Raw genomic sequence first — 13,643 nt, 5'->3', positions numbered from 1 at the left:
AAGAGGAATGGGATAAAATACCACTTTCGATAGTAAAAAAGGCTTTGTTGTCTTGAAAATTACGGTGTGTCAAATGGAACATTTAAAAGACAAATATTTTAGGTAAAATATTTCTGCAAATACAGTGAAAATCATCTAAAAAATGTGCGAACAGCTTAGTAGAACTGTGTTGCTGTTTCAGTTATAGAACCTGTTCAGTGTTGCTGTTTCAGTTATAGTAGTAGTAAGTGTGAAACAAATGTTCATCTTGACAGGTAATCATTACTTAATTTAAATGTTTATGGTCGAATTCTGTACGAAAACCTACTGCTTAAGAGAAAGTTGTTAGTAGTGAATAGAGTTAGATTGAAAGGAACTGTGGCATCTAATTTATTCTGGTAAATTTGGAAATTGATTCCTGAAGAAGTTAATTTTAAAACGAAAAAATGATGCTCTTTTGTTATCTGTCTGTGTAAACGTTTTGTACAGTTTATTAAGTAGTGCTTTTATACAGTTTCATTGTAAATTGCTTATCCCTAGATTCAAGTCGTTGAATGAAACAGGTTTTATTAAATTTATTGACTGAAGTCAATAAAAATGTACTTTGACTTAATACTCGTAATTTCTAAAGATAAACTAATTTACAGGTTGGTATGCTCTGTAAAGAAAACTCTGTGAAGATTATTTAGCCTGTGAAGATCGTTTTATTGACATGACTTGTAGATAAGAGAAATTTTTAACTTAAACTAGCTCAGAAAATTGTTTCAGTATCTGAAAAACTTTATACTTTAAAAAATATTTTTTGTAGCTACTATACAAAGTTTAATTATTTTACGGACAGTTAGTGCGTTTGTACGATTTGTATTATTTTAGTTTTTGACATCAGATTAAGAACATTTTTAACATAAAAATTATGATCTTGTAAAGTTTTATTTTGTAAAAGTGTCAACAACCAACAACACTGAATATATTTGAAACACAAGTTGACAAGAAAGCAAAGAAGGAAAAAAAGAAACTATATACAAACAGAGATTTGTATGCATAGTATGTATACATACGATTACGTATTTACACATTGTATGCATACACACAAGAATATCTACAATTTTGTACTTTTACACAACAAATACAGCGTTTATCACACAACCAAGCGATAAGATATGGAATTCACTACGAAAATAAGCAAAGTCTGTAAATCACACAACGAATGACATTAAAATACCAATAGTTTCTTCTTTCACAAGCTTTTGTGTAAGTTTTGCGAGTCATGCTAGGCTCCTAGGGAATTATGCAGCAGTATGGGTTTTTGCTCAACCTGCAGCACCTGTGGAAATGAGATGAAGGAAAAGAAAAAGAAAAATGCTTTCCGCGCAGCACTGAACTGGTTCGCAATTGTAAATCTCACTTAAAAGGAAAACAGAAATCAAACAAACAGTTAAAGGTAAGCAAATTATATCGCTGCGCAATTCTCTTTTCAAACAAATATCATTCACTGCAGTACTTTTGTAAGCAAAATCTACTAAAACTTACTTTTGCTCGCCTAAAGAAGTTCATTTATATATGAGCTATATTCCGAATATTTTATGTTAACTTTAATTCTTAGCTGCCTTTTTTAGTTTGAAAACTAAATCTACCCTTTATCAGGTTACAGTCAAGAAACGCGTTATCAGTCCATTCGAGACCTAGGACTAGTTGTAATTGGTTATTAAGTTATTTACAAACAGGCATCGAAGTATTTACATATTATTTTCCCCCATCCGAACAGATGGTTTGTCTAGGATACTGCGAATGACCATCCTCTGTTTGGACGATCGCTAGTCTACTGTCTCTCTCGCAGCGGAGAGGGATTGGAAGTTGTTTTGTGAGCACTTGTTTGTTGAGGATTGCTAATAATAGGAGAAGGCATTCAATCTATGTATGCTTGAACGTGGATGAAAAATTCGAAACATACCAAAAATCACTCTCTGCGGAAACAGACCTCGATTTGCTTTAAATTTTTGCTCGTGTTTCTTTCAGATAGGATTCGAAACACTAATTTATTTGGAGCCAAAGTATTGCCGAAAGGGAATTCGTTCACACATGAAAAAATAATCACGTTTGCAGATCTGGATATCGCTTTCCTTTGGCGATAATTCTAAAACAGGCCAATAACAAACGCGTGTATTTGAAAATTCCACCATTGTATCTGAAACTTCACTTAAGCGGTGGCTTTCGGAATAGGTTGACTTCTAAAAAACTCACTTTGGCACTGATTTTTATGTAATATTATTCCTGCATATTTTCCATTTTATTAGAAAGAAACAGAATAGTGATTAAATGATTGTATTTCAAGAGAAACTGTAATGAAGACAAGGACAGTCTTTTCTTAAAATCTAGCTTCAATTATTTTACAAATTAATAAATACTTTTTATTTCTTCTCTATGTTGTGAGAATGAATTTACAAATTCTAAAGTTATAGAATCGTTTCGATCTCTGCGGGAGATTCTTTATGACTCATCAACATTTCTAACAATAGACAAGGCACAGCAGCTTTCCGCAGTACTTTGCTTGAAAAACACTGATACAAACATTTTACTCTTGAGCTGTGGCCTGTATAGCGACAAAAGGACAAATTTAATTATATAGGTCTACTGTACACATTGTGAAAAGGACTAAGACCAAGCACTATCTACTATAAACAAATACTCATGCAAAAGAGAGGAATATCTTTAAATCTATTTTTTTTTCTTATCTATGAACCAACTGCCCGTGTCATACATTCTAATAATAATAATAATTGAATCCTTTACGACCTCTATGATATGGAGACAAAAGTAGTATCAATGACGTCTCGAGGACCGAGGAATATAGAGATGTTTTTAGTGCTCAAGTAGTTCTCTCTTTGACCAACGTCAGGTACAGCAATACAAAGTTACTGGACTAAATTTCATAAACAGTTCACAAATATGACTGAGAACAGACAGGAGCGATATGGTTGAATAAATGCAGTGATAAACAAAATCTCTTCCTTTTCCTCGCGGAGGCCGCTTTGGATCAACGACTCCGTTTTAAAAATATTCCGCGAAGATACTCTCTGAGCGATATTTAAAAACCTCAGGAACACGGCACCCTCTTGAAGAAGTAGGGATCCCGATTTCTTCCAGTGCGCATTTACGAAAACAATTGACACACGAGGTCCATATAAGACTTTGGGGTTTTTTAGTTACAGCACCAAATATTTGTAAGAGACTAAAACACATCTCCTTTTGAAAAATATTACCTAAATCTCCCGTACTTGTGACAAGGCAACTCTGGCACTAACGATTCCTGTGCTAGCAGTCCGATTGTTTGCTCGACATGCTGGCTGGTGGTTGATCCTTTTTCGGAACAGTCGGTGGGATGACATACAACGGAGCCCCGTATTCGTCGTACACAAAGTATTGCTTGGTCTCCGAATCTTTACCTTTATAGCTAGCTGGGAGCGTCGAAGCTTTGTCGAACGAGTTCTCGCGCGGCTTCCATATAGGGGAACTTGCTTGCACCGTCTGTGGGTGGTAATTTGACGGCGGGTTGCTCGATTGAATGAGCTTAGCGGAGGAACTGCCCATACTGGAATTGGACAGCGATGATGTCGCGCTGAGACTCAGAGCTCTGGGAGTTCCTAAGTTCCCAGGTTTGAGTTTACCACTGCCACCGCTACTGCTGCCATCGTGGGATTTGTCAGATTTTTCGGATTTGTCCGACTTATCTGATTTGTCCGATCTGTCCGATCTCTCGGATTTTTCGGAATCTAATGTCGAGGGCGAATGTCCACGCGAATCTCTAAGATCCCTGACTGAGCTACTCATGTCGTCCATACCATCTGCTACGGTTCGACTTCGAGTCCGGAAGTTGGGATCAACATTGTCATAAGTCTCCGTTGTATAATCTCGGTCAAAATGACCCGCGGAATGCCTCTGTGAATGTCGAGCTGATCTCTTCTTAGTACTCAGTGTCCTTGTCATACTCTGACCATCTACTTTCTTAGAATGAGGGGACTTCTCTCGAGCTCCGCTAGATTTCGTGGCAGGAACTGTCATGTTCCGGACGCTTTCCCGGATAATCTGTCGTATTGTTCGCAGGAAAGAGTTCCTAAGCTCGGCCGCACTGAAAAGAAAATAAATTTGATGATTTTAAAATATTTTCATAATAATATAAGCAATTTAAAGATTTTAATATTTTGATTAGAAGCATCAGTATTTCAAGAGATCAGTGAGTATTATGCTGAATTGTCAACTTGAAGAATATTCATATTTATATTTTTTTTTACATTCAGCCATAGCATACCACACAGTATATTTTTTTAAAAAAAGCTTTTACGTATTAATTATACAACGAACTCAAATTTTTGTGCAATTCTAAATATATTATACAGACTTACCTTAGAGGATAATCTCCACCCCCCGTGATATTTTAGTACAGAGTTTTTCCAACTGTTTGAATGTTGGAAAACATTTAAAATTCTACAAAGTAGTTCTAGGAGCATTACATACATATTTTTGGGAATTATGTTTTAATAATTAAGTCAAATATTGAAGAAAAAAGAATAATATTGTTACGGATTTGGTATTTAAATAGCTAATGTTAGTAGAATTATAAATAAAATTGTTTTATTCCCCGTGCAGTGTAGCGAGTGACGAATAAAGGAAAGATAAGCCGGAAAATTAAAAATACAAGAGCACGTGCATTTAACATTTAATAAATAAATATCTCTTTTTGATCTCGAGAAAGTTCCAGAAAATTCTCGCACGCGATTTAAAATCTTATAAAAGGAGGAAAAACCTCTCAGTTCGTTGTGATGTTAGTTTGTTTATTGCTGCTTTAAGAGTTTGTTTAGAAAACTGCTCTGGTTGACTGTAGCGAATTCGCGGATTAGCTTTCTGTAGCTGGTTTGAATTAAGCTGTGTTGAACGTTTGAGTAGTTAAAAGATAACTACTGTGAGATATTGTAATACTATACGAATATATGAGAAAATTGAAGTATTGTGTTTTATTTATTTGTGATAATAATAATCTTATTCATGTTTCATTGGATTTGTGCATTCAATTCCAAACGAACCCGTACGCACGCAACAATAAGTTAAAAATAAAACGAAATATACCTTAAATTTATACATGAGTCAAATGTTACCTAGCCTTCTGTTAAATGTCTGAGCATATATTTCAAAGACAAACTTACGTTTTATCGATTTTCTCGACAATACGTTGAAGAATTCCTCTTTTCATATACTTAATTGTGGGGAGGGTAGAAAATCCTAATTCACAGAAGTATGATATTGGAATCTGTAGTAAAATATTCAAAACTGTTTTCCATATTGATATTCTTCTTTTATAGAAATTCAAAAGACTTCAAGATACAATTTCTTATGTTTTAATCGTCAATCCATGATCAATCGGTATAGCTGCCAGTTCTTCTTCTGTTAATGTTAAACCTAAACCACTTGAAGTTTGGTTTGACCCCGAATTGGTTTCTAATCCAGTCCTAATGTTCAGCGTTAAGTGACGGGTATTAAGAACTCATTTCCCCCCCCTAAATTCTTAAATGTTAACTATTACTGAAAGTGTTATATGCAAGTATTACTTACTGATGGAAACAGTTCCAAATTACTATTAATAACTTTTCCTTTTCAAACTTCTAGTTTTCTAAACGCTTTAATTTTATCGGTGGTTATGAGAATATTTTCTTCTTTCCGTTGCATGCTAGTATTCAAAATATTGAGCTGCTGAAATATATCGGTCAAATACTGTAACATGGCGATCCAAAATTCGCACCGAAAAAAGTTACAGAAATTTAATTGTTTCATCTCTTCAAAAAACGGAAGTAGCTCGTGTACACGCGTTAAGTACTTTCCCTCTTGACAGCCACCTCACCTCAGTGTATAAAAGCAGTCGTCTGTATTGTGAATCCATATCGGTACAAAACTTTTCGATTAAACACGATCTTGACAGTCTTATTTTAATAAGGTTTACCATCTGAACAATTTGATTTAAACTTCTCTCAATTTTTCTCTCGATGTTTTTACCATCAAGGACTCCCTATAAAGAAATCAATAAGTTACGACAGTATTCTTCTTTTTTATACAGAAGATGTAAGGTCTTTTTAACACAGCTTACCATAAAGACTCCATCTGTATAAATACTAACACACGACTTCCATGTTACTGCCATTTATCAAGATAGTATTTCAAAATGTCAAAAACGTCCAAACCTCTTATAGATACTCATAAGTTTTTGCAAAAGATTAACTGATTTACTATTTGATCTTCATTAATGAAACATACGAATGCTAAGAGCTGCACCTTGTTGGTAATGTCTACCAACTCAACAACTCAACAACTTACGGTGCAAAATTTGAATACTGAAGTTTATTACTGCATACCCTTTTCTCGATATTAGAAGGCATTTCCATAACACACGTGTGAACTACATTGTTGGACAGAGGAATCTGGCTTCTCTTCATTATTACTTTATTTCTTCTCACCTGAAGTATGAGCTTTCACATTTGTGAGCTATCAGTTCTGAGACTTGATAAGAAGCAATTTGAGCTTTATTAGAAACAGTCATTTTAATTAAGGATTTACCTCTTTTGGTTGCTCTTTAGACAAGCTCTTGAAATCTTATAAATTTATCTCCTAAATTAGAATGCATAGATTTAAAATGTTTACTCACTTTACTGAGAAGTAATGATTAATTTACCATTTTACATTCATATACTAAACATAGCGGCCATGGATGATTTGCACTTCCTGTTTAAGTGAAGCTCAAAGCTTACATTCATATACTAAACATAGCGGCCATGGATGATTTGCACTTCCTGTTTAAGTGAAGCCCAAAGCTTACATTCATATACTAAACATAGCGGCCATGGATGATTTGCACTTCCTGTTTAAGTGAAGCCCAAAGCTTACATTCATATACTAAACATAGCGGCCATGGATGACTTGCACTTCCTGTTTAAGTGAAGCCCAAAGCTTACATTCATATACTAAACATAGCGGCCATGGATGATTTGCACTTCCTGTTTAAGTGAAGCCCAAAGCTTACATTCATATACTAAACATAGCGGCCATGGATGATTTGCACTTCCTGTTTAAGTGAAGCCCAAAGCTTACATTCATATACTAAACATAGCGGCCATGGATGATTTGCACTTCCTGTTTAAGTGAAGCCCAAAGCTTAAATAACTTTCATGATTTATTTGCAAGTAGGCCACAATTTTGTTTTCTGTCTTCCACTTAACTTTAGTTCACTTCCAGAATCGAATTCTTCAATATCACGCTTCAGTTTGAGAAATCTATCCATTTTATTTATGTGTATTTATCCGAAAATAAGTAATATACACAAGATATCCGCTTTCAACACTTTCAAAGTAAGTAATATGCACAACAAGACTACAACATTCGCTACCAATGCCTCACAGATATACACTGATGGTAAATTCGAGGCTCTTTTACAAACAGTAAAAAACGACTACAGCGTTATGATGTTGGCTGTACTGAGCTAAATCACTGTTCGAACGAAGCCTCGTTCGAGTCGATCAGACAACGTTTGTTGTGCGTGTTTGTAAAGGCTACACAATGCCCGATTATGAGACAATAGATGGCTGTGACGGATTTACGTCAGAAAAATGCGCTCTCAATCTTTTGTGTATCCATGCGATCATTCTCTTTCATTTTGTTTTCCGAAGGCTCTAAACAAATAAATTTGAATATAACTACACTTAATTACTTTCTATTACATTTACACTGAATATTAAATTCCCTTTTCTCAAGGAAAGAATTGAATGGTTTCCTTATTTTATATTACTGTACCTTTAAGACAAAGAGATTTATTTTAAAAAAACATGAAAATTCATTGGACTTGGTATAACATTTTATAGTTAAAGGAGTGTTATAATGATAAGCATTTGCTTTTTCTTGGCTGAATATGAGTGCCTTTTATCAAACATGCTATTCTTCCGTATATGAAATTAGAAAATCTTTTTAAACTAAGTCATGTTGTGGAGTAGGTTAAAGCTATCCATTGTTATTCTTTTTCTTCTTCATTTTCTCCTAATGTTCTCTGAATTTCATGGAAATTACATATTTTAAATTCAAAACAAGACCATACGAATTATTCTAGCTGCCTTTAAAGACGAAATACGTTGCAGGCTTTTTTATTGTTTCTCTGTGTTGGTTCGTAGTTTCAACATGAATTCATTACCAGAAGTTAAATGATGTGCTGTACCTATCGATATTAAACTAAAATTCTATTTAAAATAGGTTAAAGAAAAAAAAGCAACTTTACTTGACCTAGATTTTGAATACCTCGCCAATTGAGGCTGCTTGTTTGCCTAATTTTAAATTAAACATTGGTATATTTCTTTTCATATTTATTTTATCTATAGGTAAGGGAACTGAATCTAAAACTGAAATTGATAAAACTTTCAACACTCGTAAAACTAATTAATTTATGATTGCTAAAGATAAGCTGACCAGTGATAACTGCCTGCAAATAAGATGCACTGAGCTCTGTGAAGAATAAAGTTAAACTTTTGACAGTTTAGAATTATTTGAACTAACTTTATCTTTCAGTTGCTTTAATTTTATATTGCATATGGAAATGATATTCATGAAGAAATATTTTATTACATGTTGTGTTAATGCTCTAAAACTCCTGCACATGTGGCAGAGTGAACATTAGCCAGAATACTAAATCTAATTCTTTATGCTATGAACAAGCAAACAAGAACTTTTTTATTTTATGCATGCGATGATATCTTTACCAAAATTTTAGCATCATTTTATTATCTTACTGAAGGAATTTTTAGTAAAGTCGCTTAGACAAATCATCTTTTTGTGGAAGCATACCCTTAAAATCTACTTTCTTAAAGTAATATGGATTAATTTTTATACAGAAATTTCGTAAAGAAATTTCAACGATCGTTATGTATTAAGTCGAATTTACTTTTAATACGGCGAACTTCTGTAGCGCATCATTAAATTTTACAAATTAACTTATAAGGTATTTCTCCCACTTCCCTAGCGTGCCTTCGTAGTGTAACGGTAGCACGCTGGGCCGGTAATCCAGTGGTCCGTGGTTCGATTCCCGGCGAAGGCGGTTGCATATTTTTCATCTTTTCTGCTTCCAATTAACCTAATGACTCTACAAGTGGCGCCCGAACTAAAAGGGTTGTGGATGATGATTCCCCGCACCCAGGATTTGGCGACTAAGTCCCCTAAAACCCTAGTCGCCCTTTAAAAAGGGAAGTATATAAGGTATTTCTCCCACTTCCCTAGCGTGCCTTCGTGGTGTAACGGTAGCACGCTGGGCCGGTATTCCAGAGGTCCGTGGTTCGATTCCCGGCGAAGGCGGTTGCACATTTTTCATCTTTTCTGCTTCCAATTAACCTAACGACTCTACAAACTGACAGCGAGAATGTTAGCAAAATTTGTTTTCACCAGATTTAAATAAATTTCACAATGTATTAGATTCTCAAGAAACTGAAGATGGATGTCTAATAATCATATTTTCAAAGATTTTGATGGCTGTTACTCTATTTAACAAATTTATATTTTTACAGATATTAAAAACAGCGATTCTGGATTGAATTTGACATTAACGTGTTTCACGGTTTAAATTTGATTTGAAGTTAAAGCCATTATTATTATAATGCGAAGCCAAACTACCTGTTTGAAAGCTGGTACACCTTCTCAGATCTTCTCTGAAGCTGAGATTTTAGGTGTATGAGCTCCCATAGGAAAAGAGAGTCCCCGTCCTTCAGTGTACTCGATCTCACTTGCACTTCCGTGACAGGTATCAACACTTGATAGCGAATTATTTCAACTTCGGATGTGCTGTTTTTACTGGAACTTCCCTAGAAGAAAAAAAAAAATTGGAATTTATCTTTTCCGCTAAATGACAAGTTTAAGGGGACTCATACACCTTAAACCCCCTCATGATCTTCGAATATGTGACTGTTGCAGGAATTGAGATATTTTATTTATTTTAAAAGCAATTACTTCCAACTTTTTACAGCTGACTACATAATATAGCTGCTTTGGAAACTAGTAACCAGAAAGTTTGTGCTGCCACAAATAATTTTGTAATTAAATCCTCTTTGTGACAAAATATTTCGCCATGCTTCTATCTTGCGCGCATGTTATTTTAAAAATGGCTAATGGTACATACTTGAAATTGGATGTAATTCTTTATATGGGCATTATTTTCTAACTGAACCAACAATCTGATGAATATTTTGGTATTGAAAAATTTTATGGACGGAAACATTACAATTTTTTTTAATAAAATACATTTTATAAACTCAACACCAAATAAAATAAAAATTGAACATGAAATTTTTAGAATTTTAGGTTCACAGTAGTTTTCAAATGTTATAAAAGCTATATGTTAAATATGGAATTAAATTATGAAACAGAATATTTTAAACTGTGCGCGCAAGGTGGAAACATGACGAAAAATGTTGTCACAAAGCGAATTAAATTATAAAAATATTTGTGGCAACACAAACTTTCTGATGACTATTTAAGAAAGCAGCTATATTATGTAGTCAGCTGTAAAAAGTTGGTAGTAATTGCTTTTAAAATAAATAAGTTATTCCAATTCTTGCGACAGTCACCTATTAGAACATCGTATGGGTTTTAAGGTGTATGAGTCCCCTTAATCTCTAGTATGCTAAAGTTCTTACTTAATTGCTGCTCTCTTTGAAGTCGCTGAGTTTCTTAATGAAAAATGCGTCAAAGTTTTACAGAATATGAAACAGGTAATAAAAAATTTGAAATTCAAAATTCGGGCTTCCAGATGCCCATATTCAGATGGAGGACTACGTTATTCAAAATTTGATGGCTCTAGGTACGTCGTTTTTTTCACAATGCTCGAAACAACCATACATTCATGCAGATTCTTCATTATTCAACTTATTTAAATATAATATAGGGTGATAATATTTGGTAGCATCATTCACCGTTTATATTGAACAAGTGATTTACCGTTTATAGTGAAAGGCCACAAAATGCCGTTTTGAGACTAATAGCCAAGAGATACCGTCCATTTGGGCTTAAAAAAGGAGGGTGTGATCTATAATAAGTAAATTTGTGCATTGTCTGATGTACAGTAATAAAATATTAAGGTATCTGCCTACGTTAAAAAAACGATTTCGGCGAAAAAATTCGATTTTTTTAATTGCCCAGTTTGAAAGGTCAGTTTTGTAGGATTCCGAAAATGGTTCATTTTTACGTTTGTGATAATTAGAAGAAAAGGTATAGCCAATTAACTGCACTGGAAGTGAAAGCAGAAAGACCGGAAGTGACATTTAAAAGGCTCAACTTAAAGGTAAACAATGTTGTTATCCATGTTTTTTTTTTTTTTTTTACGTGTTTGTGTGTAAAATTGTGCTAAAACATTTCATTTTAATTCTGGGTACTTTTTTTGTTTCTGGCAATAATTATTTGCCTTAATTTTTTAACTGGACTGGCAACTTTCCGGTTTTTTGAACTGGGTCTGGCAACATTGCGATTAGGTATAAAGACTATGTTGCTGGGTGCATATATAGCAGTTTTAATTTCTAATTCAAGGTATCTTGGATTACTTCCTGTGTTTGAACATTTAGGCATATCAATTGAACAAGAAATGATTAAAAATTACTTTGGAATTGAAAACGAAAGAATAAAGAACTCGAAACGTCTTTCGTCGCTCATTTCGAAAATAGCCAGGAAAAAAATTAAAATCAAATAGGAAATCAAAATTACTCAAGTATAAAGATATGGAGGGTGTGATGTACAAATGTGGAGAATTTTAAGTGTGTAAATACAACAGAACAGTTTTTTTGTTAATGTGAAATCTTTAAATGCGTTTTCTGGAAAACTAATTTTTCTAGTGTTTTTACATACAAGAAATGTAATTACTTAAAATATTCTAAAGGTATCTCTATTAAATTTCACTAAAGTGTTTTCTATGTTATTTACTAGGTTTTAAGCTACAATCTAAGTTATATTTATTGATTTGATTGTTTTATAAGTATTTCTATATAAAACGATAAGAAATATTTTACAAAAAACTGTCTTTTTTCATGTAATTACACATATTTTAGTAAATTTTAGAAATATCATAAACATTTTACTTCATAACACAGATGAGTGTTGTAGTACTATACAGTATAAATAAAATTGAAATATATGCTGTGGGAAAAAATATACGACATTTAACGTAAGTGTTAAATTCTCCTAAAAATGTGCATAAAATTGCATATATTTAAAAAATTTATGAAAATATTCCTAAAAATTTACCTATTTTCATGATTTGATATCATATTTTGACTAAATAAATATATATTTCATCAGAATTCTATGTTTAAAAAAAAAAGTGCTCCGAACGTAGGCAGATACCTTAAACAAAAAGTGATATTTCTTACAAAGAGCATTTGCATTTAAAGAAAAAGAACGATTTGTAGTCGTAATGTACGGTCGCAATGAGCAATCATTATAACGAGTATGGACTTAATTATTTATCCCACAAGATCAAGATAAAATCAGGAAACAATATTTATTTCGGTACTATTCGGTTTTGAGGGCCGTAAAAAATCGCCATACTACTGCCAAATATAATTGTGGCAACCCTAACGCAAGAAGGGAAGTATAATAGTAAAGAACTATCTAAGATTGATGTTTTAATTTAGATGAAATGTTAATTTCATATACTTTTTTATTATTATAATTTATATAAAAAAGGCTAAACATGACTGAATGGAAGCATAAGAGTAAATAAATAATTATTTCAGATCATTATTATAGTTTATGTAAAAATTTCTAAACATAACTGAATGGATGCCTGCATCGCTATTTCGCTACCGAGCTATATTGCTAAAGCATAGTTTCCTCTCGTTGGTTGTTCAAACATAATTTTCTATAATGAATAATGCCTTTTCTTTGAAAAAAATTCGCGGTAAAGTGCAGAATCGCCCACTTATTTGTTTGCCGCTTTTTACGAGGGTAAAAACAATTGGATTTTTGTCAATTTTCTTTTACTTTTTAAGTGAAAATAGGTCGATGTGTACATGGATACCGAGTATGTGCAATTCTTAAAAACGCGTCAAGCGGTGGGTGATTCTGCATTTTACCTAAAATTCTATTCCAGACTTTTCGTCACGGGCAATTCCCAAATTGTTAAATGCATAGGATATATATATATATACATATATAAAAGGATTTAAAAATTAAACTAGTATTTCAATTTTTTATTGAAAAAATCAAAGGTTTAGTACAAAATAAAATATACTTAAGTAGTTCAAAAGTGATATTTTGAAGTACATGGGTAAAATTTTTAAAGTTTTGTAGCTACTGCATATTTGCTTGAGGCAGCTGCCACTCAACATGGCAGTTGTAAATTTCGCTTCTAGTGGAGCATTATTTTCTAAAAATGAAAAAAATGAATTATTTTCTAAAAAATAAATAAATATAAGTGAATACCTATTAGTAGTTCAGTAATTCAGTCTTGTGTGGTATAACTGGAAACACTTTTCCAAACACAAACCAACTCCACAATCACTAAACCAGAATCGTGTTTCCTTCCTTATCTTTTCCCATTTTTAAACTTTTTCGAACAACACACTTTGCACTGTCTTGTAGGCGCACGTTTCGCAGGAGTAGGA

General features: G+C 33.2%; 1 protein-coding gene across 4 annotated transcripts in view; it reads right to left on the bottom strand.

Annotated features, from left to right (window-relative positions):
• Positions 1 to 890: 890 nt before the first annotated feature.
• The window catches only part of LOC118197475 (protein still life, isoform SIF type 1-like), a 325,495-nt gene continuing 312,742 nt past the window's right edge, over positions 891 to 13,643 (bottom strand). For all 4 annotated transcript variants that reach the window (XM_085816492.1, XM_085816494.1, XM_085816495.1 and 1 more), the window contains 2 exons: positions 9,667 to 9,854; positions 891 to 4,105 (listed from right to left, as the gene is read on the bottom strand). In XM_085816492.1, coding sequence (XP_085672618.1) covers positions 3,292 to 4,105; positions 9,667 to 9,854 — 1,002 coding nt within the window. In that variant the 3' untranslated portion in view covers positions 891 to 3,291. The remainder of the gene's footprint in view (positions 4,106 to 9,666; positions 9,855 to 13,643) is intronic.

Source organism: Stegodyphus dumicola, chromosome 5, assembly GCF_044657685.1.
Source record: "Stegodyphus dumicola isolate Sdum_Otavi_A_Nest chromosome 5, ASM4465768v1".
Taxonomy (NCBI): Eukaryota; Metazoa; Arthropoda; class Arachnida; order Araneae; family Eresidae; genus Stegodyphus; species Stegodyphus dumicola.
The sequence above is the reverse complement of the archived record's forward strand: the minus strand, read 5'-3'. Positions and strand labels throughout refer to the sequence as shown.